We start from the raw sequence: 25004 nt of genomic DNA, 5'->3' as shown, positions 1-25004 counted from the left end.
ACGTACGCCATGAACATATTTTTTGACCAGTGGATAAAATTCTAATTTCCATGTTGTTGCTATGATTTAGTTACTTCAAGAGTAAGTAGCAGAATGGACATTCTGCTTTGAACTCTAAGGGGTGAAACTTGTATTCTTAACACAACCATAAGATATGCCTCTGTGGAGGCTGCTGACAGTTTCACTGGATCTTCAGTGAGGTCTATGGCCTACTTTTTTTTTTTTTTTTTTAAAGACTTTTTGCATTTTCTCAAATACTTGGATAGGAACCAGGCTATACCTGGGTTAATTAGTTAAAAACAAAACAAAACAAATAATAAGAATCCTTTACCACAAAGAATAAGGAACTGATTAAAAACATTTAAAAGCTATAGTTACCCCCTATCAGTGATGTGACCCCAGTGAACCTTAACACTGATCCCACAGAATGTGAACAAAACACACAAGAAGGTCCCCTTTCAGAGGGCGATCATATACACTCTCTCATTGTCAAGCTGGTAACAACTCTCATTTCAAGATACATATTTAACCCAATGCCTTATGATATATGTTTTTCTTACCCTTATTTTATAAAACTGTCTTCTTCGGGCTAAAGATCACTCACATTTAAACTGTCCTGACACTGTTCTGCTTTGCAATCTTTGACAACTTTTGGAGTACCTGTCTTAACTCTTAAGTTTTCTACATCTATCAACTTAGTCTAATATGTGCAGAAATTATGACTTAGTTATCACAAATTGGGTATTTTATTGTTTAAATTTTATTGAAACAATAATTATTATTTTAAAACACATTTTGTAATATAATTAAATAATGCATCTGTATTATTTACAAGCACATGGTAGCTACTTCACTTTGACAAAGACACTAATTCTTCAGCTGAAAGTATTAGAAGAAAACACATAAATTACCCTATTAAATCTTCAGGAAGTAAATTCTTCAAACTTTCTTGACCCATGAAGATTTTGAACTTGAAGTGCACAAAGGATGAAAACAATTTAAAATGCAACTAGTTTCGGGGCCTCAGACTAGGATTGGTCTGTTAACGCTGACAAGTGAAATAACTGCTCATATGACTGAAGTATGTTCTTCCTTATAAACCTTCTAAAGGAAGTCAAAGATTGTCTTGACACCTATTCACCAGAAATATACCACACTCCAGCTATTGTCTACCACTTATGGAAGCAATCGCGACTTTACAGAGTCTCTTCCTGGTTTTGATTTCAGCCAACCACATGAATCCTGGAGAAGACACACCCATGCTCTGCCTTATTTTACACATCTAATGATCACCAAATCTTTAATAAGCACCATTTATGAGCAAAGTTCTGGGAAGAATTATAAAATAAAAAATGGGAGTTCATAATCAGGTGGTAGATGGAATTAAGTGATCTTTGAGGTTCCTTCCAGCTCGAAGACTTAATGATGACTTGTTAGTAAGCCTCATATATGACTGAACATGTTAGCATCATTAATGAAAATGGTGGCCATGGACTTCCCTGGTGGTGCAGTGGTTAAGAATCTGCCTGCCAATGCAGGAGACACAGGTTCGATCCCTGGTCTGGGAAGATCCCACATGCTGCGGAGCAATGAAGCCCGTGCACCACAACTACTGAGCCTGCGCTCTAGAGCCCACGGGCCACAACTACTGAAGCCCTCGCGCCTAGGGCCTGTGCTCCACAACAACAGAAGCCACCACAATGAGAAGCCTGCGCACCACAATGAAAAGCAGCCCCTGCTCGCCACAACTAGAGAAAGCCCGCGCGCAGCAATGAAGACACAATGCAGCCAAAAATAAATAAATTTTTTAAAAAAAGACAGAAAATGGTGGCCATGGCAGCAAAATGCAATTAAAAACATTTAAAAAATATATTTTACCAAAGAAAATACCAAAATGTATTGACAAGTATCAAGACATGAAAAAGAGCATTGTTAGACCATGAATTACAACTGTGCAATGTGAGGCATGTGAAATTCAAGCATTCAAAGAAGAGCTACATTTAAGAGGCTTGTTAGACCATGCATTTGGTTATACTGTGGCGTCAAATTATTTCCCTAGGTGCACAGGTTTCTCTCTCTCTCCCTCATTAAAACAGAGACAACTTAAAAACTGCTCTGCAATAAGAGAATTATAACATGATTTCAGTATCTTTAATTACTCATCTACACAAATGACCTTAGATCAAGCACAGGCAAAATATAAATCGCAGTAATATCTACATATAGTGTGAAGGTTTTTAAAAATAATACAGAGTTCATTCATAGTACACAAGTAAAAACAAGGTTAAGTTTTAAATATTTAAACACAAAGCATGATTATTCAAAAGGTAAGCATATTTATGAGCACATTTCTATACTGCTAAAGTTCCTGAAACCACAGCATATACCAGCTTAGAGAACTGAAATTAAAAAAAAATTACTTTGATCCCCTTTATTGGTAAACTAAAACACCATTATTTTTTTCGCAGATAAATACCTCTAAAATAAATAAAAAATAAAATTATTAACTAGTTAAGGGATTTACCTTTTAAACCTACACTCTGAATCTTATCATCATGTGTAAAATTCCCAAATTATAAGGTCAGGAAACACCACTCTCTGCAATGTTCCCTACTTATTTTTACACTATTCATTTGCATCTGGAGGCTAAATAATTTGTGGGAAGGAGTCTGCTGGAGTAAAGCCTGGAAAGGGGGTGTAATACAAAGAAAAGAGAATATAATTAAGCCGCTAAGAAAGGCTGATTGCTCCGCCTATAACTAAAGCTCAGCTGAACTATAATTCAACCGTGAAGCTGCAAGAACCGCTCATTTCCTGTCATGATTTGCCTACACAGTTTGATTTTTTAAATTGATACCCGGACCGAGTAAATTTTAGATATAATCTATTTACAGTTGTTCAGTCTTCCATACAGAGCTTTGTTCATTCTATTCTTTGCAAATTCTGACATGAAAAACAAATGATTCCTGGTCTAGTTAGAATTTAACTTCTGTATATTGAATTTGTTTTTATCTGTTACGTTTGTATACTTCTGTATAGTGATTTGTTGATATTTGAATCATTCGTAATTTCTGAACTACAGACACAATACACAGGGTTTACTGTTGAGAATCCGAATTTTATTTGTTTCTTTTAATAACATCTGCATTTAATAAATACCTGGCTTTTGGGTGGGGAGGGAAGCATGCTTAGTGTGAGACTAGCCATAAAGGAAAAAAATGTATAATCCATGAAAGAAGTTGTATTACTGAGGAGGACGGGGAATATCTGGACTCTAATGTGGGATTTTTAATAATATTTTTATTATCTATTTATATATTTAAATTACAAATACTGATCTCAAAGAAATGGAGACATCCATCCTCCCTCCCCCACACCTTTCTTAAATTTATACAAAGAGATGCAATAGTAGTAATGACTTAACATCAGCCTTTTTGCTTGGGCGAAATCTGTAGAAATACAGCTGAGGGCATTCTTCCCTATCCATAGCTCACAGAGATAAACATGGTCCTATTTCTTTTTTTCTTTAGAAATAGATTTGTAGTTATAAAGTGGTCGTGTTTTACAACTGCAAAAATATTAATTAATAATTGCATGATGTTTGCTTCCGTGAGGGTGTTTACCCACTGGCCAACACTGGTTAGAGGGAGTTAACCGGTAAGGTCATCTCCTAACCTTTGTACAGGACACTGGGGAGCTCTACTCCCTTTCCATTCACCCACTATCCCTAGGTCTGAAGGATACAGAAACGTCCTTGACTACTCAGCTCCCAAATAAAGTATACTGCTACTAGCTGCTTAAAACTGGATCTACTTTTCTTACCAACCAGTTTAAAACAAATATTTCCTGAATTCTCAATTTCGGAAATATTTTGTGGTATCCTTTAACCTTGCATATTAAGTGTCAGATCTTGATAGAGATCACAATAAAGAATGTACCGATGTTAAATTAAAAAAAAAAAAAAAAAGTGAGGTGGCAAGGAAACTGTTACCAAAACATAATTCCAAGAAAACTGTAAAATTAAGTAAACTGTAAAATAAAAACTGTCACACAATGGGCATTTTCATTAGAATAATAAAGGCTTAATGAAATGGCAGCAAAGAGCAGAGTTAAATGAGAAAGATAACATTTAAAATAAAAAATGGCCTATTTCTTTGCTTTAAAGTCCTTTAGCCAATAAAAAAATATTTATATAAAAAAATGAAAATGATGTGAGGATATTATTGTAATTGAACTGTAATGAATTAAACTATATTTTTCTTTAAACATTCAGTAAGAGGTGGATGGTCAACATTATTCTAATTGTTGAAATAATTTCTATTTAAAATACAGTCTTATGAAAGAAGGCTTTTTTCTTGAGGCCTAGCTGAAATGTTTGACAATAGCTGAAATTAGTCTAAATGAAATTAGTCAATTGATTATTCTTAATCTTCCCTATCCTATGTCACAAACCAACAGCTCTGTCAAATGGTAAAAAAAACTGTTAACAAGAAAGCCTAGCTCAAGTATACAACAGCCAAAATGAATGAATTTCAAATGGGTAGAGAGAGTACAAAAACATCAACTGAATCAAATAGGTAAGCTGCTACTCACTTAGCTTCTAAGGCAACTTCTAAGCTGTCAATGAAGGGTTGAAATCTTTCACTGAATGTACACGGAATTGTAATACAAATTAACCTATTTGAGGGGTTTTTCTGTTAACTTGCTTTCTTTCATGTGAAGAATATAAACTGAATTATCATGGTCAAATAGTTTCTGGATACAGAACATTACAGAAACAGACAACAACTCAGCAGGTTACCATCAATTTATACACAATTGATAGCCTTTAGAAAATTGCCATCAGTTTTATTTCAAAACACCTAGCATTCTTTTTCTGGAAAAGAAACCGACATGGAGTAACATCAGCTAATGAGTTAGTTGAACTAGTGCCACTACAAGTGAGACAACAAGCAGGAGAGCGAGTTTCTTATCTTCAAGGACTGAGCCTACTGGCCATACCAAGTTAAATTAACCCAATTTGTCACTTGAATACAAAAAAATAGAATGTTAATGCCATTTCCACTGTGTTTCCATTGAAAAGGCAGCTGATGGTTAAAGTGCCTCTAACACGCATAAATTATTTTTATTCCATGACTTTATTTTATGTTTAGAAAGGTGGAATAGCAGAAGAAAAAAAAAGGCAGGACAAAAGGCTCTGGAGTTTTCTTTCTTCAGATGTGTGCAGAGGTGATTATATTATTATGAGTAGGAGGTCTGTAAAAATAAACAGAATTTTCATTGATAAATTTAAGTCTAGGGAGACAAATGTAAAATTTCTAAGTAAATTTTACTACTGCATGATCATAAAAATGTTGAAGCTTAACTGCCTAAGTTTGCTAGTTTTATTAAATTTAAAATATCCACCACCAGAACAATATAAAATAATTTTATCAAACATGATGTATGAATCAAATATTGGACTTCATCTTCAGCAAGTATCAGAATAGGTTACTCAAAATGATCAGGCTGAGTAACTCCATGCATCTTAAAACTGTCATTGCAAAAGTATTCCTTAAGATGCTTGGTAACTTTTATTAAATGGTCAGAATGAAGCAAGGCTACAATTTTGCCAGATTTATTCTTTTAAATGGATCTGCAGGATACAAAATAGATCATCTGTCCAATTCACAGATAATATGTAACAATTCGGGGCATAGAGAGTAGAGACAAGTAGGGAACAAAGAAAGTTGGGACTATTTTCCTGTACACAGCCGGCCTCATAGGACTGCCCTGGCCTGAAATTGAGACAGACACTCTGGCAGGAAAAGGCATGTTCCCAGCAGCAACAGTAACTCCAGATGTCACACTGATCAGCTTAGGGAAGTGACAATGACTGTTCTATAAAACACTGGTTGGCTTTGGGCTACCTTATTTCATTGAAAAGACAGAAACATACCTTATATTTTTAATGGGGTTTCTGTGAATTTTCCCCCAAAAAAACCATATGTGTAAACAAAGACATCAAGTAAACTGGTGTTTATGAAGAGCATCTCCAAATCCAGAAGACTCTCAAACTGTTTCTAACATTAACTACTGATAGTAATTATGATGATGAGGAAGACATCGTAACACTTTATGGGTTTAAAAGAAAATTTTCATACATTGAAGTTGTATAAAACATTTACAAACACAGACACTTAAAAACACTGAATTATGTTTGGTCTGAGTTAAAGATGATTGATATTTAGTTTCTAGATATATTTTTGTATACATCCATATACCAGTCTTAACTTATGAAAGAGACAAACAAACAAAGTAACAAAGCATTATTCTAAAGCTAAAGCATTATTCTAAAGCTTTTAACTCCTTCCTCTCTCATTCATTGCTGGTATACTGTTCTGAATGATGTTGGTCTGAGCTGTGCTTCCCTTTCTGGCTTGCTTTCTCAAATATATCGCCCCTACACTACAAGAAAGTAGGTAGTCTGATTTAAGGGCCTTTTCTGAACAGAATGCATCTAGGGAGAGAATGAATCTTTCACATTTCTACTCCTTTCACTTCTGACAGTGTTGCAGGCTGCCTATAGTGTAAGGCTCACAGATAAAGTGAGTAATTAAATATTTCAAATTAATGATAAGGTCTTAATTATAGCATTTTCCCTTTCTCAACTTCTTCTATAAAAGACTTACTAATTATAATTCTTCAGCAATAATTAACAATTAACTCTGCTACTAAGGGAAGTCTTCAATTATACAGTATTTTATTGGGAACTGCTTAAAATGCCAGACTACAGAATTAAACAAGAGCCCATACATTCAGAAGATAAATTCTACAGCTATCTAAGTTACTTTAAATTGAAAAATGGTTTATTTAAATGTTTTTAAACATTGAGAATAAGATTAAGAACAATTGTTAAAATTTTTAGTCAAGACAAATAAAAAGCTTTGCAAGTGAACATATACACAATTATCCATTGAATATGAACAATGAGAAATAAAACAATGAGAGCTACAGCTCAATTCTTCACATACAGAAACTCTATGAGCCACCTGCACATTATGAAATATCTCAGCTTTATTCACCTTTCTTCTGTTCAAAGAGTTCTAGAGGATATTTTTAGTTTAGCCACAAGGCAATCAAGTTATTCCAAGGGACATCATACATACAAAATTTAGAATCTAGTTTCAGAAATGCCTCCTTTTTAAATTACTTAATTACATTAAGATTATTATTAAGGAACAAGTTGGATATAGTTAAATAGAATGATAAACTATTAAAATAAGTCTAAAATATAAATTTTGTGTTTAGTCATTACCAATGCAGTAAGAAGTTTTTTACTCACTTACTACAATTTATTTCTCCTGATGAAGAGCTTCAATAAAAGCATCAAGTTTTTCTTGAATTTCTCTAACTTTCTCTGTGGAGATAAAAAGAGATAATAAATTAGTTAAAAACAAATTTATTTTTCAAAGGCATCACAAATCATAGAGGATAAATGGTTTGGGATACTTTAATGACTTGGGAAAAGGAGGGAAAATTACCTTAGCACCACACGCCATCTTATAGCCAAATAAAGTTCGAACAGATTATGTAATAGCAGGAGCTTCTAAATTTTTGGAAGGGGAGGAGCGTGGGGGTTTGTGACAGATCCCTTTGAGGATTTAATACAAGCTGTGGATCCTTACACAGAAAAATGCAAGTATAGATAAATATACCATTACGTATAGAATTTTAAGGAGTTGTCAGATTCTCTGGAGTCTAACCAAGGACTCACAGTTAGCATTATCTGGAACAGAGGAAAATATAAAATAATGAAACCATTTTTTAAAATTAGAAGAGAATACAGGTGAGTATATAACTGGCCTTCAACTGGGAAATTACTTTCTAAGTATGAAGTAATGGGAGAGTTACAAAGATCAACCAATATGACATTAAAATGTACCCTTTGTATGTCAAAATGTCCTAAAATTGAAAGGCAAAAGAAATTGTAGGAAATATTTTCAACAAACATGAAAAAGGAAATAACACTTTAAAAAATAAAAACGTACTTTTCTTGCTGTGAATGAGGAAAGTTTAAAAACACCAGAGCCACTGATGACAGATTTACATTATTTTATTTGATTTTAGGTTTTCATATTTATAGATGTTCAAATAAAATCTATAATTTCTCTCTGAAATATAAAAATTTCCTTCAAAACGTAAACTATTCACAGGACACGCCAATCTCCTAATATTAAAAACAGAAGTCGTGATTTATTCTACTTCACTAACCTAATCATGCAGCTCCCATTTTAAAATACAGGTTATAGTAAGCATGGTAACAAATATTTTTGTCCTGTTAACACAATTTAACATGTTGGTGAGAATTATCAATTAAAGTGAAATGACTGGTTCAAAGCTGGTGATCTAGAGGCAAAACTGCAAAGCATTCTACTTTATATCTTAGAGAAAAAAACATGTAAGAGGTATTAATAGTCAACACTTATATTTTTCCCCCCAGAACTTCATGCATACTTTATTTGTTGGCAGTCACTGAATGGCTGCATAGTGCAAAGCCTGAATAAGACAATATTCTCACTATCATGATGTTTATATTCTTTTTTTTTCAGATTTTTTAAAAAATTGAAGTATAGTTGATTTACAACATTTGTATCTTCTAAAAGATACAAACTGTATCATTTAAAAATAAATAATCTGCAATTGAAGATATAAGTATCCCTTTTTAACAGTGAGACAGCATTTGTGATGAGTAGCCAATAAAAAGAACTATCCTTTTTGTAAATTCTTACTAGCATTGCAGGAACTCAACACAGCCTACCAGGGTTGCATATAAAGAACGTAATGTCTTCATCTTCTTTTTCCAGTAATTCAGCACTTCTAATTCTTGGTATTAGACCGAGACTAACACACACCAAAAAAAGCCAGGGGAGGGGGATCCCCTATTGTTTTATTGTTTATTTACTGAGAAAATATGATTTTAGTTATCACAAAGGCAGGAGTAACTCCTTATATATAAAAAATTAAACTCTTGGAAGTTTAGTTTGTACTTTTTGGTAGTCTGTTTTTCTTTGTTTTTAAACTAGCAGTCAAACCAGTAAACATACTTCCTTTCTCAAAATAAGGCCACATTTCTTATTTTAAAAATTATTTCATGTAGTTGCTTAGAAACAGTTCACCTATTTTCTTCATTGAACATTTAGAGAGTTCCAGATACTATAGGTCATCAGTTGAAGAATTTTTAAAGGGGGTTGGGAAACAGGTGGAAAAAAGTTTTCTAAACTGTCTCACAGAATTTTGGAAACGGATGGGGTCTTTAAAAAATCATCTAGCTTAAATAGCACAAAACAGGGAAATCTAAAACAAGTTTTCAGAGCCTTAGCAGCTCTCTAACATTAGAGACAGAGAACTATTTCTACTTGGGAAAACTATACTGTATGAAGAAGGAAATCATTCTATCTGCTCCATGATCAGAGTACAATCAGGCAGCTGAACGGCCAGCCCTATCCATCCTTTTGCCCTGTCAATGACCTCTATGTTCAGCTGGACAGACTATCTGTGGGTGGGTGATACAGCAGCATCACTCACAAGACACTGTTCAGGGCAAGATCTATTTGTATTGAAAGAAGCCAAGAGCGACTCTGATGCATGTGCCTAATTGTGGAATCGGAATCAAATTCAAATTCTTCTAAAATTAGAGATAAGTGATGTTTTTCGTAAATGAAAGTTAAAAAAAAAAACTAATTAATTTAAATATGAAAAACACAGAATAAAAAATTACCAAATTTCCCTTTAAAAAGCTTTTTCACAAAATATTTTACAATCGGAATATCAGGACACTGTACTGAAACCTCAAGAATGACACAAAAAACATTAGTAAGTTACTAGGAAGTAATGCAGGGAGAGGAGAGGAGAGGAGAGAAGAGGATGGAGGTAAATGTTAAAAGAAAAGAGAATAGTTGTGATAAATGTATCCTTTTAATACTAAATTGAAAAACTCATTTCTTCATTCATTCCTTCACTTATACAATGTACTTAATGGAGTGACACGGGGACACACAGTATACCCTGCCTTTGAGAAGAATTCCTTGCTTACTTTCTACCTCTGTCTAGGTCTGTAAGTGTCTACTATGTTTTGCGTGATGTCAGATCCCACATTTCATTTGGTCCTCATACAACCCAGCAGGTTTCACTGCCAAAGATGAGGACATTAAGCCTGGAGAGTTAGCCTTGTCCACACTCCTCCAATTAAGAAACACACACTAGATCTGCTACCATATGCAGACTCTAAATGGTAACAAAACAAATGCTATTATTTCAAGTGTATTTGTTGAAAGTTTTACCTTTTATGTAAGATAAGACATTTTGATAAAAATTAGGGAGTGAGATAGTTACTGAGCACCTCCTAAGTAGTTCTGTGTCTAGAAATCTCTAAAAAATATATGTTACCATACTCGGATGAATATTATTACCTCTTGAGGAGACTAGATCTATACACACTTGGAGAGACCCTTGGAGAACAATATAAGAGTAGGAAACTGGCCCAAAAAAGTTTAGCATCTTCAGTGTCTACAACAATGCCTGACTCGCTATATATGCTCAATAAATATTTGATAAATGAAGTTCCCAAAAGTATGGCATGGAAAATGAGGGCTGTAGGTTATCAAGAAGGGAAAAAAAGCACTTAACATGCTTTCTGGATGTTATGCCAGGATCACAAGAGCTAGAGCAAGTCTGAGAACAGGAGGCAGGGTATACACTGACAGTGAGGAACAAGGAAAGCTGGTGGGTCACCTGAACCACATAAAGCACCGCAGAACAGAGAATACTCAGGTCTTAGAACACGATAGCATTTTGCGGGGGTGGGGTGGGGGACAACTTAATTATTGCACCTTAAGAAGGCTAAAATATGCTGACTACACAAGCACACACAAGCGTTTCATGCTTTGCAAGGAAGCTATATTACAAATAATATAGCAGCATTATTTTCCATATTTGAATTCATTCATTTTAAATTCTGATGTAAGGTTCCAGCACTGTCTTGTATACCAACTATGCCTCCTGGCTGCACAGAAAACTGAGTTATGTGTAAAAATCAAGTTGGAATGTTAGCAACTAACACTTAACACTTTCTGATCCTTCCAAATTAATGTCTCACTATTACAGTGTTTTCAAATCCCCAAATATTATGGTATTTAATTTTTTCACCATTAGAACTTACTTTCCCACAGAAAAATGTGTATATATTAGCATGGCTAATTATAGAGCAAACTCCTTTTTCTATTAAATATTTGCAATAAATATTTATATAGCTAGAGAATTCCTATAAATTTGTGATTTACTTGATAAACTAAACCAACTCAGGAAGGGATTAACAAACTGCTATTTCTGTTACACTGAAATAGCCAATTCCACATGTAGTGAATACTGAGTCTACTTTCCATTTGTCCAATGTTTACTTAAAAGATGAACAATTTCAAACATCAATTCATTGTGCTTCTTGATTGAGTCATGAATATTCCCATAATCCCCAACTCATAAACCGTCAGTCTCAGTGAATGAAGTTCCTTCTCTTTTTTCTTTTCTTCGGATGACTTGACACTCATTCATGTTTTGGGTCTCTTTATCTCCACATGAAATGATACTGCTACTCTCATTTTCTTTTTGAGACTTCTGATACTTGCTCTAAAAGTCTCAAATATAGACTAATCTGTAATTAGGATTTGAATACACTGTGAATACCAAAAGGCCAGACCCGGGAGAAGGTTCACTTCAGTGGTTAATAACAGTTTAGAACAGGAACAAAGAATCACACACAAAACACTACCACATGAACTGAAATAAACCTTTTACAGCTTTTGATGTTTTTAGAGAAAGCATAAAGAAACGAGCTGCAAACTTACTAATGCAGTGTATTTTAAACAAACCACACATCCAAAGATCCAAATGTACCTTAACAGAACTGTTTTATAACATACTGCATACACATTTTGTACCAAGCTTGAGGACACCTTGTAGGTGAGATTTTGCTATAAAAAGCGGTTCACTAAAAGACTGAAAATTAAAGGAACACTCCTTATTGTGTTATATATGTTGTTCCTAAACAGGCTTGCTTTTCATTAGACAATTACACTGTAAGTGCTCTTTAGAAATTCAGTATTTAAAGGAATCATCTAGGGAAACCAGAAAACCAACAAAAAAAAAAAGTGAATAATAGACCAAATTCAAGAGTCTTAAAACTACAGCCGAAATCTTAGACATAGCACAAGAAAAGATGTACACCTCTTACAGCTGAAAGGAAGAGCCAAAGAGATACAGAGTGAAAGATGTATAGCTAAATCTCTTAACACTTATCTTCTGAATCTTGGCCCTGTAGTTTTTTTTCCCTACAAATAGGTATGATTATTTTTAAACAGACTCATTAATGAAGACAAACAGTATACTTCTGCTTGTTACAGAAGAAGGAGGCATCGTTTCCTATGTCCTGGAAAGCTGTTTGAGACTTGGACAGTAATTGTAAAGCTGGGTGGGGTCCCAGACTTCCAGGAGTCTGTGAGGTGGAAATAGAGTTCTCTGGGTATTTCCATTGTTTCAAAAGTTCAAATGGAAATCTTTGTTTGGGCTAGAATTACATCGACTCTTGTAACAATTAGTTATTTAGGCTGATTAAAGATATAATTGCAATCCTATGTTTCAAATTAAAACTATACGCATTGTAGACAAATCTTATAAAACATGGACTTCACAAGAGTATACAATAATGAAAGGAGTGTTTGATGAAAAAAAAAAATGTTAGGAATCCCTGGTCTAATGCCCCTAACAATCAATGGAGTAGTTATTTCATATGATTTTTATCAAGATGAGAACATAATGTATTAACAGGTATACGATAACGTGATCAGGGGAACTAAGTTTCTAGTCCTGGTTTTGCCTTTAATCTTACGACTGCAGACAAATCATGGTCCTAGTTTCTTTATCTCTAAAATGAGGGAATCAGTCTAAAAAAAGCCCATATTACTTTAAAACTTAGGACTGAAATGTGCTATTCTAACTGATCATGTTTTAATTGTACCTTTTAAAACTTGTAAATGGTCTTTTCTTTATTCTTTAGTATCTTTTTATTTGATGTTAAGCTCCTAGTAAAAAATGCAACCACAAATGATAATATTATTCTCATAGGGTTGCAGAATTCATTTTAGAAAGATCAGTTTTATACTGTTTTTTCCCCCCCCGGGAATCAATGTGGGACTGCTTGTATGAATTACCTACTTAACAAAAAAGTCTGTCATTTAAAATCACTCAGCAAGTGCTACAGCACTTGCTATGTAATAGATGCCCATGAATATTCATTCATTGCTCATTCATTTATTTATTGGTGAGTGATCTGACTTAACCAATACTTAATGCAAACATTAAAGATGATTATTTTAAAATTTTGCTATTTCAGACCCCAAAACAGTATGATTTAGAAGGAAAGCTGCCATAAGAAAGTCTGTGAAGTAAATTATAATTTATGTCTGCTGAATGTATAAACAGCTCAAAGCGACTTGTGAATAAATTCAGCCTAAATTTTAAAAACAACTTTAACTGAGCATTTCTACCAGGCTCCTTTTTGGCTAATAGAATCAAAACCTCTTAAAAAATACTTTCTTGAATTTTGAAGCCTATTCTCCAAAAGACTTCAGTATGGATGAACACAGAGTAGCTTTATACCCAGGCCTTTATATTGGTTAGGCCCTTACACTTTCATAAATAGATGGCAACCCTAATTTCATCTCAGCTATTAATTCTTATGGACCTGCCCTTAACCAATAGAGTCACACCATTCCAGGTGCTTGTCAGTGTCGATCGGTGTAAAATCTTGAACTTTCTCTGCTACCTGATACTTATTAAAAGGCTCAGTTACAAGAAGAAATCACATTTATGTAAAATTGTATGGGGGACATATAATTCATCTATTTCTCTAGATGCTATATATTTCATCTTTAGATAAGCCAAACCAAATAGCTATTTATTTAGATGGCATCATTCTGATTTTGTCCAGAATTGCTTGTTACTGGCCTACACTGAGGAACATTACAATAAAGAGCCCCATGAAATTCATGATTATGTGCAGTCATTTGATTCAGTATATCATATAACTCAGTGTTCCTCTTATGAGGACTAGTGACTTTTCTCTCAGGTGTGTGTACCAGATATACCTATGCTTCAGCTAAGCAACTGCTGTGCTGTTGTCTGAGAGCTATCATAAATCATGTAATCAACTCTGTTTTCCATTTTGCATCAGCTACTGAAACCAACTCCCCCTGAAACTAAGTTCCCCTGCAGGGCTTATGATTAACCTCTCTACCCGAAACTTTATCCCTTTTCTTGTCCCGTCCCTGTCCCCCTGAAGATTGAGAAGTAGCAAAGAAAAGAGGGGACTGAAACCGAGCAGGACCTCGCGGAGCATTCCCCAGGTACAAGGCCCTCCATGTCCCCTGCTTCTTGTTTGACCTTCCCTGAGTTCCAAAGAGCAGAGTAAAGCAGTTAATGATTAGAACAGAGTCACAGGACTCCTAGTTACTCCTGAAGGGACGTAGATGACAATCTGACGCATATCTTCGAGTTGTTCTGTGGAAACTAAGAGCCCCCCACCCAGTGGAGGAAGGTGACTACATGCTGTCGGCAAGCAAGTAGACCCCAGACTGCTTGGAACTGGAAAGTGGATAACTGAGATTACCTAAACATCACCCTGTTACCTCACCACCAACCAATCAGAAGAATGTCCACGAGCTGATCAGGCACCCTGTGAACCTCACACTTAACGGTTGCCTTTAAAAACCGTTCCTGAAAGCCAGCACGGAGTTCAGGTCTTTTGAGCACGAGCTGCCTGCTCTTGCTTGGGGTCCTACAATAAATGCTGTACTTTCCTTCACCACAGCCCAGTGTCAGTTGATTGGCTTTGCTGTGCATAGGGCGAGTGGACCAGCGTTCAGTTTAGTAACACTACTAGGAAGCTCAGGGCCAGATATGCAGCTTGCTTATAGCAAAGTACGCAGAACCCTTGAGCACCAATCTTAGCCCAAATTTCGCATTATTTCACTTGCCTGGATTTTCTCTTCCCTTCCACCCAATTTTTCCACTCAAGTATTTTTACTTTTTGCACAGGGTAGATCTTTATAAGCTGCCTCAAACTGTTTGGGGAATAAGGCAGGGAATTAATAAACTAACAAGCTAGTTTGTAGAAGATATACCACTAGGTAGCTGATTCATATAATATACTACAATATTCTAAAAATAATCTTTTTATACTGGTAATACTTTTTAAATCAGTAATTTAAGAATATTTTGGGAGGACAATATTTGTCACATTTAACCTTCTATGAATAATCCTTACATGAGAGAAAAAAATAAAGTATTTTTACTTCTGCTCAATTCTCAGAAAACTCAATGATATAAAAATCTATATTTCAAGTCATTATTTTCAGCAACAGAAAAGAATCATACATTTTTATGGGATTCATGATCGTCTTTTTAAATGTGAATGATAGATAGATTCTACCATAAGATTATAATTGTCTCCTGCAAATTATTTTATTCTGTATCCAGTACATAAAATATTCCATATTCATTACATCTATCAACTCATACTATGATGAAAAAATATTTAAGTTATTTTATGTGGTAACTCATTAATGGTACATTTTTTTTCTCAAAAAAGTTTAAATAAATACGCTATTTCAAAATGAATACATTTCTTTTTCTCCCCATAAAAAAACCTAAATATCACTACAATTTAAAAACTATGATATAGGTAATTAACTGGGAAAGCTAAAAAAGCGTTAGCGTAATGACCAGTAAAATATTCAGTCCCAAACAATTGAGGTTTTAAAATAACTCATCATTTTTTTCTTTTCTATTTTCCTCTTCTTAAAAGCATATTTTACTCTGAATTTTGTTAGGAGGGAAGTTGAAACATTTTAAGAGAAGGAAAACCACCCAGGCAGCCCTTAAAGAGACAGAACATCATTTATCACCTGAAAAGACAGATTTATAAGAAGAGGGCCCTTTCTGTTCCTTTAAGACTGCAAAACAGATGGGAAGTGAATGGACAGTCAATGGGACAAGAAAACACATGGGAGGTGCCGCTGTATGTATGTTCCCAGCATAAGAAAGAGGTCAAGATTGTAACTGCATGACTGGGTCCTGGAAAGGGTCTTTCTTCAAGCTGTTACAAAGACAAACGCTGTTCCTCATCCTGCTGTCAAACTGTTATAAATATTGGTTTGTCAAAAGACCTTCAGTGCTGAAATTTTAAAAAGGAGGTGTAACAGATGAATGAATCATGAGAATGATTCTTAAACAGTCAGCTCATTAACATAATTTTAAAAGTAAAAGAAAATAATACAAGAAGGGAGAATGTAATTCTGATTTATGAGCCAAACTGAAAGTATATAGAAAAAAGTATGGAATTAAAACTTGCAGACTTTAATAAAGTTATGAATTAAGTGAGATGAAAAACAAAAATGGAATACAATTATATCTCTTAAATAAGATGCTACATAAGGACAAAGTATTATTAATCTTATCACAAGGAGAACTGATAGGCATTTGTGTTGTTTTAGGCTGATTTCCTAAGTTTTCAGTTATTTCTCACTATAACCCTATAAATTGGTATCATTACTGATATTGGTTCCATAAGGCAGAATAAGGCTCAAAGACATAAATGCAACTTCAGAATTAATTTCATGCATTCAGTAATTTAGAAAATCACCTTTAAATTATAAGTCACAATTTCTTTTTTTCTACAGAAAAGGAATAAAATTGAAATAGCAATAAGAATGCATAGATGGATAAGCCTGGGTTATCTTTTTTGAAGAATGAAACCATTACACATTTCTTTAGGAGACAAACTCATTGTTCTCGAGTTAATGATTAGTTGAACTAGGAGAGTAGGCTCTAAAAATAACACACTGAAAATAATATAAAAAAGGAAGCCAAACTATATGAACTTGGTTATCTACAGTCACCACTAGCACAAACCCAGACTAAAAATGAACAGAATCCCAAAACAAATCTAAAAAGATACTATCTCTGACACATGTTGTTAGCCCCAACTTTGCCATAAATATTTATGTAACTGGCTAAATCATTTCCCCCAGTGAACATCAATTTCCCCATCTGAACAATGGGGATAATAACTTACAAGCCTTATACGCCTTTAGAAGACAAACATAACACACTGTGTAAAGTGCAAAGCTCTATACAAACTTAAAGCACATATATAGAGTTCCAAACAGGATTTAATTTGGATTCCAAAGTACCAAATGATGCAGTTACATGAGAATACTTTCTATTCCTAATGCTTGCCTGGCTCATTGCTTTCCTGATTGTCAGCAATCTCAGTAGAAGTGAGAATAAAAGATTACAAAGTTAAGAAGAGAGTGGATAGTTTAAAGTAGAGGCAGCAGCCAAACATTCAGAAGTTTTCCTGTAGACTTCCCAGGTGGCGCAGTGGTTAAGAATCCACCTGCCAATGAAGGGGACACGGGTTCGATCCCTGGTCCAGGAAGATCCCACATGCCGCGGAGCAACAAAGCCCATGCGCCACAACTACTGAGCCTGCGCTCTAGAGCCTGCGAGCCATAACTACTGAGCCCGCGTGCCACAACTACTGAAGCCCACACGCCTAGAGCCTGTGCTCCGCAACAAGAGAAGCCACTGCAGTGAAAAGCCCGCGCACTGCAACGAAGAGTAGCATACACTCGTGGCAACTAGAGAAAAGCCTGTGAGCAGCAACAAAGACCCAACGCAGCCAAAAATAAATAAATAAATAAATTTATTAAGGAAAAAAAAAGTTTTCCTGTGTAAAAGAAAATCATGATCAAACGTAGCTAGTGCACAGAGGAATCAATCTAGTAGTTTTAAGATGGGAATGATTTCAGCATCTTTGAAGAAAGAGAGACATAATGAAGGTGCAAGTACATATAGGAAGTGCCAGGGTCCTGAATACAGGTGGAGATTAATTTTAAAAGCAGAGTGATTCTTAGTACATGTTTTGTTACTATATAGCCTCTGGAATTCCTGACCTATTTAAAGCAATGGGTACTATAGGTTTTATTTTTACTAATGCTGCTTATTCCTCTCAGGGAATCTTTTTGAAATAAGTTTGTATGAAGAAAAGGAAGAGAAATTGAGCCTACTCTGATAGATGAGAAACCAGAAATAGGAGCAATGACAACAAATTGAAGATTTGGGGTGTAAGAGGAAGCCAACCCAAGATTTCTTCATGAAAAATGTGTTCCAGAAGTGTAACAGAAATTATGTCCCTAAGATCACATTAAAAATTTTGTTAGAATACAATGTTACAGTGGTTATCTCTCGGCAGTGGCAATAGTTTAAAAAATTCTGCCATCTATATCTTCTAACTTTATACAATGCATACGCACTAGTTTTGTGATAAAAAAGATTAAAACAAAAACACCTAAAATTCTGGTAGTTGTACTGGGTGAAGACAGGTACACATGACACAGAATATGAAGTGGTACCAATAAAAGGACAGACTAAAAATGACCTGAATTCCTTGGCCCAGAAAAAAGATCTAACTCAAAAGACTAAAACTAAGGAACAGACTGAAAAAGTTCTTCTAAGAGAAATTAAAATGGACTAATTCCATACACAGTAGGTAACGACGAAGCAGAGAAAATCTATTATCTTTAATGGGCTGTACAAGCGTGAAAACTTCATCAGTTCAAGAAAGATTTCAATTCATTCGCAGGTGACAGATCCAGGAAGGGCAGTTACTAGAAACAGGAAGAATTCAAAGTGAAACCCCAACCACAAAGGATGATACGATGACAGCCAATTACTATGTGGCCCCATGAAATGTCTCTTGGTGTCACAATTACCAAGAGGTCATTTGGGAAGACATCAGTCACTTTTAAAATTGATCATATCATGAATCAGCTTAATCATTTCTATGAATGTGATAATTAAGAATATGAAATTTCTAAGGTAACTTTGAATTATGCTCATTTGGAAACAGTTTAGAAATGTATAAAATGATAAAGAAATTAAAATTTCTTTTGTCCTCAACCCCTCCTGCAACTATCCTGAGAACCCTCTTTCACAGAGGTTACCAGTTCAGTGTGCATCAATTTGTCCTTCAAGACAGTTCTCTCTTTTTTAAAAAATTTATTCGTATCTTGTTTAATTTTATTTTTTAATTTACTGTTCCACAGATCAATGGATTGTTTTGCAATTCGATTTAGTTTTCAATAACTAGATTCCATTTTTTTCCATCTTAGAATGGAGAGAATACATAATTAAAAAATAAAACAAAGTTTAATCCAAAACATAGATATTATTTCATCCTAAAGTCTCACTGAGGGAGTGGTAAGCATTAATAACATGGGGAAAAACAGCCTCATTTCTAGCTTTAAAAATGTACGCTGTCTTTTTTATACATAATCATATACACACAAGCACATAATACATTACACATAAATAGAAACCAATTTAAAATGATCAACAAAAAAATTCAATCCATAAATTACTGAAGAGCCCTTTCCTATCTTTATTCTCACTTTTAATCAGTTAAAATGTGAGTTTAAAGCAAAAAAGAATATACTTGCTAGTAAAGCACTGAATACCAATAGCCTGTAAATATCCTTTTAATCTTGTACCAATTTATCAATATCCATCAATGTTGTCTTTAAAAGACAGACTTAGGGCATGAAAAATGTGCTTGATTGTAAAAGCCCCATTTTGAGTCTGAATTTTCTCATCAATAACCTGGAAAGCACACAATTCGGACTCATCGTGTGGAATTGTGCATGTAAATAACTGCTTCTCTAACACACAGGACTCTCCCTGAGGATTACTTTATTCTTTGTGTCAACTCACTCTCTCTCCCTTTTTTGGACTACAACACAAAGGCAGAGTCTACTTCATCTCTGCAGACTCAAGGTAAAAATAATCCTTCACTCTCTTCCTTAGCTGCTTTGTCAATTTCACCTTACTAGGAAAAATATTTCACAAAGGCAGAAGTTAAAAATTCAATCACTTTAACCCTGAGAAGATACCTTACAGACCTCAAACACTGATAACATAAAACAGAAAGAAGCAATTTATTCTGTAGTGAAGAAAAGAAACATTCCAATCTTTCCATTTTTCAAATATACTCACTTCTAACCATTCCAGAAAGTACATAAATGTCAGATAGAATAAAAATATTCCAATCGACTTAAAAATTCCTAATAAACACACACACAAAAATGAGTGTTTCGGTGAACTGGGTGGACCGAGGATTAGGACATCACTGGCGACCTAGAAAGAAGTAAGAAGTGGTTCTGCTAGGGATGAAAGCTAGTTGCAAGATGCTAGCAAAGGAATGTGTGGGGTATAGGGGTGAATGCAGCAAATGCGAGCTGCTCTACAAGAGAAATGAGGTGGCCGTTTTCTGGTGAGACAGAGTGGAAAAAAAGCTTTCTTCTCCCTCTTTTTTAAGTTAAGAGAAGGGGGTAATGAAGAGCCTGTATTAAAACGTCATGATCCAACATTCAGCAAACACATTCAATATGATATACAAAATATGGTGAATTTATGAACGAAGCAAATGGCTTTGGCAGAATAGATCAATCATAATAGACATGAAACATTTTTCTTCTTCAATTGGTTATTTTGGTTGATCTGCAGTTGTCTATAGTAGGAAGCCTGCCTTCTGCTCAAGTAAACAACACTGGCAGTACCTCAGTAAGGTTTTTAACCACTGAAGGAAGGTAAATAAGCAGAGAGGAGGAAAAACACTAGCTCAGGACCAAGAGACAATAATGATGTATAAGAAGGCACAGTGAGAGACATAAGAAAAAAAGAGACAAAGAGGGAAAGACTGCTTAGAAATGTGCTAGAAGCCAGGAGAGATGAGAAAGCAGTACTGAGTGCCTATAATTACTGGCCCAAAAACCACAATCACAGTATGTAGGTATAAATGATGCCACAGAGATTATGGTTTTTACAGTTGCCTAGGTACCTGGAATTCTACAACTCAATGCTACCCTCTCCTCCTTTAAATCCCTTTAAAATTCATTTTCTTTGGTTATGTCTACAGAAACAAAATGAACATGCTACTATAGATAATAGTTCAAATAACAAATTTTCAATAGTCACATGATTTATCAGACTCTACTAAAAGAAGATATATGTCGATTTCATGCCCATTAATAAAAATAACAGACTGTGCCGCTGTAAACATGAAGAACTCTCCAGAGTACTGGTGCGGGGGCAGAGTGGGTGGTGGCGGCGCGTGGCAACAATCACCTGCGGAGACTTGGCAAAATATGCATGCCGTAGCCCTACACCTCTGGAAAAAGAGTTTAAACACATGACTTCCTTTTTCTACAGTTTTAAGTTCCAGATTCTCAGTACAATAATCTTTCTAGGATGATTTTCAGTCTCACACTACTTCGCGGCCACGGTTTTCATCCATAAAGGCCCTCAAGGATTCCGCAAGTACGGCAGAAGTTTAGGAATGTGGAGGAGCCAATGAAAATTAAATTCAGGAGTATCTTGCTATTTTCTTTCCTAAATAAAGAACAACAAAATTATTCTTGCTGAAGCTTCTCCCATCTAGATATTTCCTGACTACTTTTTATCCAAGTTTTTTTTTTTTTTTTTTTTTTTAATTAATTTATTTATTTGGTTGCACCGGGTCTTATTTATTTATTTATTTTTATATTTATTTTTGGCTGTGTTGGGTCTTCGTTTCTGTGCGAGGGCTTTCTCCAGTTGCGGCAAGCGGGGGCCACTCTTCATCGCGGTGCGCGGGCCTCTTCACTATCGCAGCCTGTCTTGCTGCGGAGCACAGGCTCCAGATGCGCAGGCTCAGTAGCTGTGGCTCACGGGCCCAGTTGCTCCGCGGCATGTGGGATCTTCCCAGACCAGGGCTCGAACCCGCGTCCCCTGCATTAGCAGGCAGATTCTCAACCACTGCGCCACCAGGGAAGCCCTATCCAAGTTTTAACATGCATGAAGACATTTCTTAACTCTCTTATAAATTAGAATTATATTTCAGAGATAATGAAGGTACTTCTTAAACTTCAGCAGCTAAGGTGCATTTCTCTTCCGATCTTAGCTTTTAAAATGGTAGTACTGGATCATTCTGCTGCTACTCCCTTTTTATCACCATAATTTAAAAAATTCACTAGTACATTAATTACGAAGAACAAACGAAATTTTCATTATAAAAATAATTTGTTACTACCTGGTAGCTCAGAGAAAAAAGAAATTTCCATCTGTCATCTATATTTCTAAGTTTTTAGCATCAAAACTGAATCTCCTGCACACTAAGATAGAAAGCTTGTATCTTTACTCCATTCTAATTATCAAGAGAAAGCATAGGATGGAGGATAAGAGGAGACTGGGAAAGTAAGGAGACACAAAGACAAGCCCCACCAGCATTGTATATTGCCAAGAGAAACAAACTTTAGTTTCAAGAAACAATTGCCGGCTGTCTGGGAGATGCTCAGGCATCAAACAATAAAGAACAGTCAACAGAGGCAAGAGGCCGAGCATGCCGCTGCGACTGCTTCTCTAATCCCCGGACCTCTAGTAAAAAGGCCAGCTGTTGCCACCTCGTGTAGAGAGTCAGCAGAGCAAATTAACCACGGGAGAAAAAAAGCTGCGGATATTGGAAAATTCTAATTTACCAGCCTCTTTAAGCTACACTGTTTTTAACATTGAGGACATCAAACTATTATCATTAAAATAAGCCTGTGTAATGGTAGCCCAAGTAAAAAGGTTTATGACTGTTTTCACATTTCATTAGTAAATGAGATAGATGTAAATATGAAATATTCGGTTTTGACTGAAGCATATCTTCTCTTCATGTAAAGTACAAGAAATATGAAGAAATACACTGAGGCTTATTATAAAACATTTCAACACTCCCAGACAAGCTCGACAAAAAGCCTCAACTTAGAATAATAGCCATTATGCTCAAGTAAAGATTCTGGATCTGTTACAGCTGGATTTTAAGTAACTCTAAGTACAAACACACTACACTGAAAAGCTGTGTCTGAATTTTGGGCAACTTTGATACTACTTACCTATGGCGGAATTCAACTGAGTGTACTTCAAGACAATTTAACAAGTCACATAAAGAAAATTAACTTCCTTCAGTCTGTTTACTGGCTTCATTTACACTTTTGTGATTCTCTTACCCAGATGTTCTAATGCTATCAAGGTTTTCATATTGTTTGAAAGTTTAAGCTGCAAGGTTTTTGTAGTGTAGGAAGTACATAGGATGATAATGATCATGATGATTATCACGGTCATAACTAACATGTATGTCTTTTTTGACCCTCTCCGTAAAGGACACTGTTAACTATGGGAGCTTCCAAATATAAAAGACCATTTTATATAATTATATTGTCTAACACCTTGGGGTTTTTTTCTCAAATTAGTTCAGCAGAGTAGTTAAAAGACCTGGGCTCAAATCTTCGCTTTACCAGTTACTATCTGTGTGTTTCTTAGGCTGACGTTTCTTTTTCTATAACATGAGAAAAATGACTGTACCTATGAGACTGCATGTTAAACACATAACCTAATATCTGGCACAGGAAATTTATTCAAATATTAATTTATATTCATAAATAGATTCAAGTTTCGATACAAAAATGAAAAGGAATTTATTGTAAAATAAGAAGAGAACAATCTAAATGATTGGTAATACCCCTTTAATTCCTGGGTATCAGCGATTCTTTGATTATGTACACAGGGAATAGTGAACAAGAGTTAAAAAAGAAACCTAAGCTCTAAACCCCATGCAATTGATATCAAGGTCCAAAAACTCACAATAAGCTAGTTAACTGTTGATACGATATTTACAGACAGACAATAAAAGAATCCCATGCTGTTCTGATGAAACTCAGTTTAGCAACATTACTAGCAGTTGTTACCAGTGTCCAGACACTCAGTTTCCAGGCTGGGATGGAGAATAAATTCCAAAAAAAAGTCTGTGAGATGTTAGCACTATTACTTATTTTATATAATGACAATCATAAAATATATCTTATAAATCATAAGCAGATTATAGAAAGAAACACTTTAAATTGAGCTGTAACATGCCAATTTTTTCCTCTCCAAAGAAAGCGTTTTAAAATTGCAGTCTGTTTCAGTAAATACACTGGACACATTATTAAAAACTATGCTGGGAATCCAAATAGATTTTATCTAAATTAATGCTGTATTTAAGTATCTATAAAAAATCCTTTGAGATAAAATTCACTATAAAATCAAAAGAATTTCATGAAGGTCATAGCGAACATATTTAAACACCAGACAGTTCTGAGTATGACTAGACAATGCAAAAAAGGAATAAGGTGGAAAGATTAGCTATGTATTTTACTAAACTGTCCATGAGGCAACCCAGTCTGTCAACATCTTCAGGTCATGTTTTCAAAAGTCTTATTATCTCTAAATTATTTTCATATGATCCTTGATCCATTATCAGCTATAAAAACAAAATTAAATATTTTTTTACCCTTTTCTCAGACTTAGGGAACAGTTTTAAGAATACTACAAAGAACATTTTTCCTGAATCATTTACTGTCATTATGCCCCACAAACCCAAATATTCTACTGTGTATTAGCTACAAATAAGGATATTTTCCTAAATAATCCTAATCTAACAAAGTTTAAAAATTAACAGTGAAGTATTACTACCATGTAACCCTTAGATTCCCACCAACTGTCCCATGAATGTCCTTTAGAGCAAAAAGATCTAGTTCAGGATCACGCATTGTATTTTGTTTTCCTGTTCTTTAGTCTCCCTCAACCTGGAACAGTTCCTCAGTCTTTCCTTGTCTCTCATGATCTTGATACATTTTAAAGATTACAAGCCAGTTATTCTGTAGACTGCGCTTTAATTTGGGTTTTTCTGATGTATCCTTATGATTGAATTTAAGTTATACATTGAAGGTAAGAAAATCATTGAAGTGACACTGGGTTCTTCTCACTGCATTCTATAAGGTGGCACACAGTTC

The 25004-nt window shown here is 34.9% G+C and overlaps 1 protein-coding gene across 5 annotated transcripts in view; it reads right to left on the bottom strand.

Moving 5' to 3' along the window:
* Nucleotides 1-5119: 5119 nt before the first annotated feature.
* Nucleotides 5120-25004, bottom strand: part of OPA1 (OPA1 mitochondrial dynamin like GTPase) — a 92494-nt gene continuing 72609 nt past the window's right edge. For all 5 annotated transcript variants that reach the window (XM_082461443.1, XM_082461446.1, XM_082461444.1 and 2 more), the window contains 2 exons: nt 7325-7399; nt 5120-5256 (listed from right to left, as the gene is read on the bottom strand). In XM_082461443.1, coding sequence (XP_082317569.1) covers nt 7335-7399 — 65 coding nt within the window. In that variant the 3' untranslated portion in view covers nt 5120-5256; nt 7325-7334. The remainder of the gene's footprint in view (nt 5257-7324; nt 7400-25004) is intronic.

Source organism: Balaenoptera physalus (assembly GCF_965194825.1).
Source record: "Balaenoptera physalus genome assembly, chromosome: 4".
NCBI classification, from domain to species: Eukaryota; Metazoa; Chordata; class Mammalia; order Artiodactyla; family Balaenopteridae; genus Balaenoptera; species Balaenoptera physalus.
This window is presented reverse-complemented; position numbering and strand designations above follow the sequence as displayed.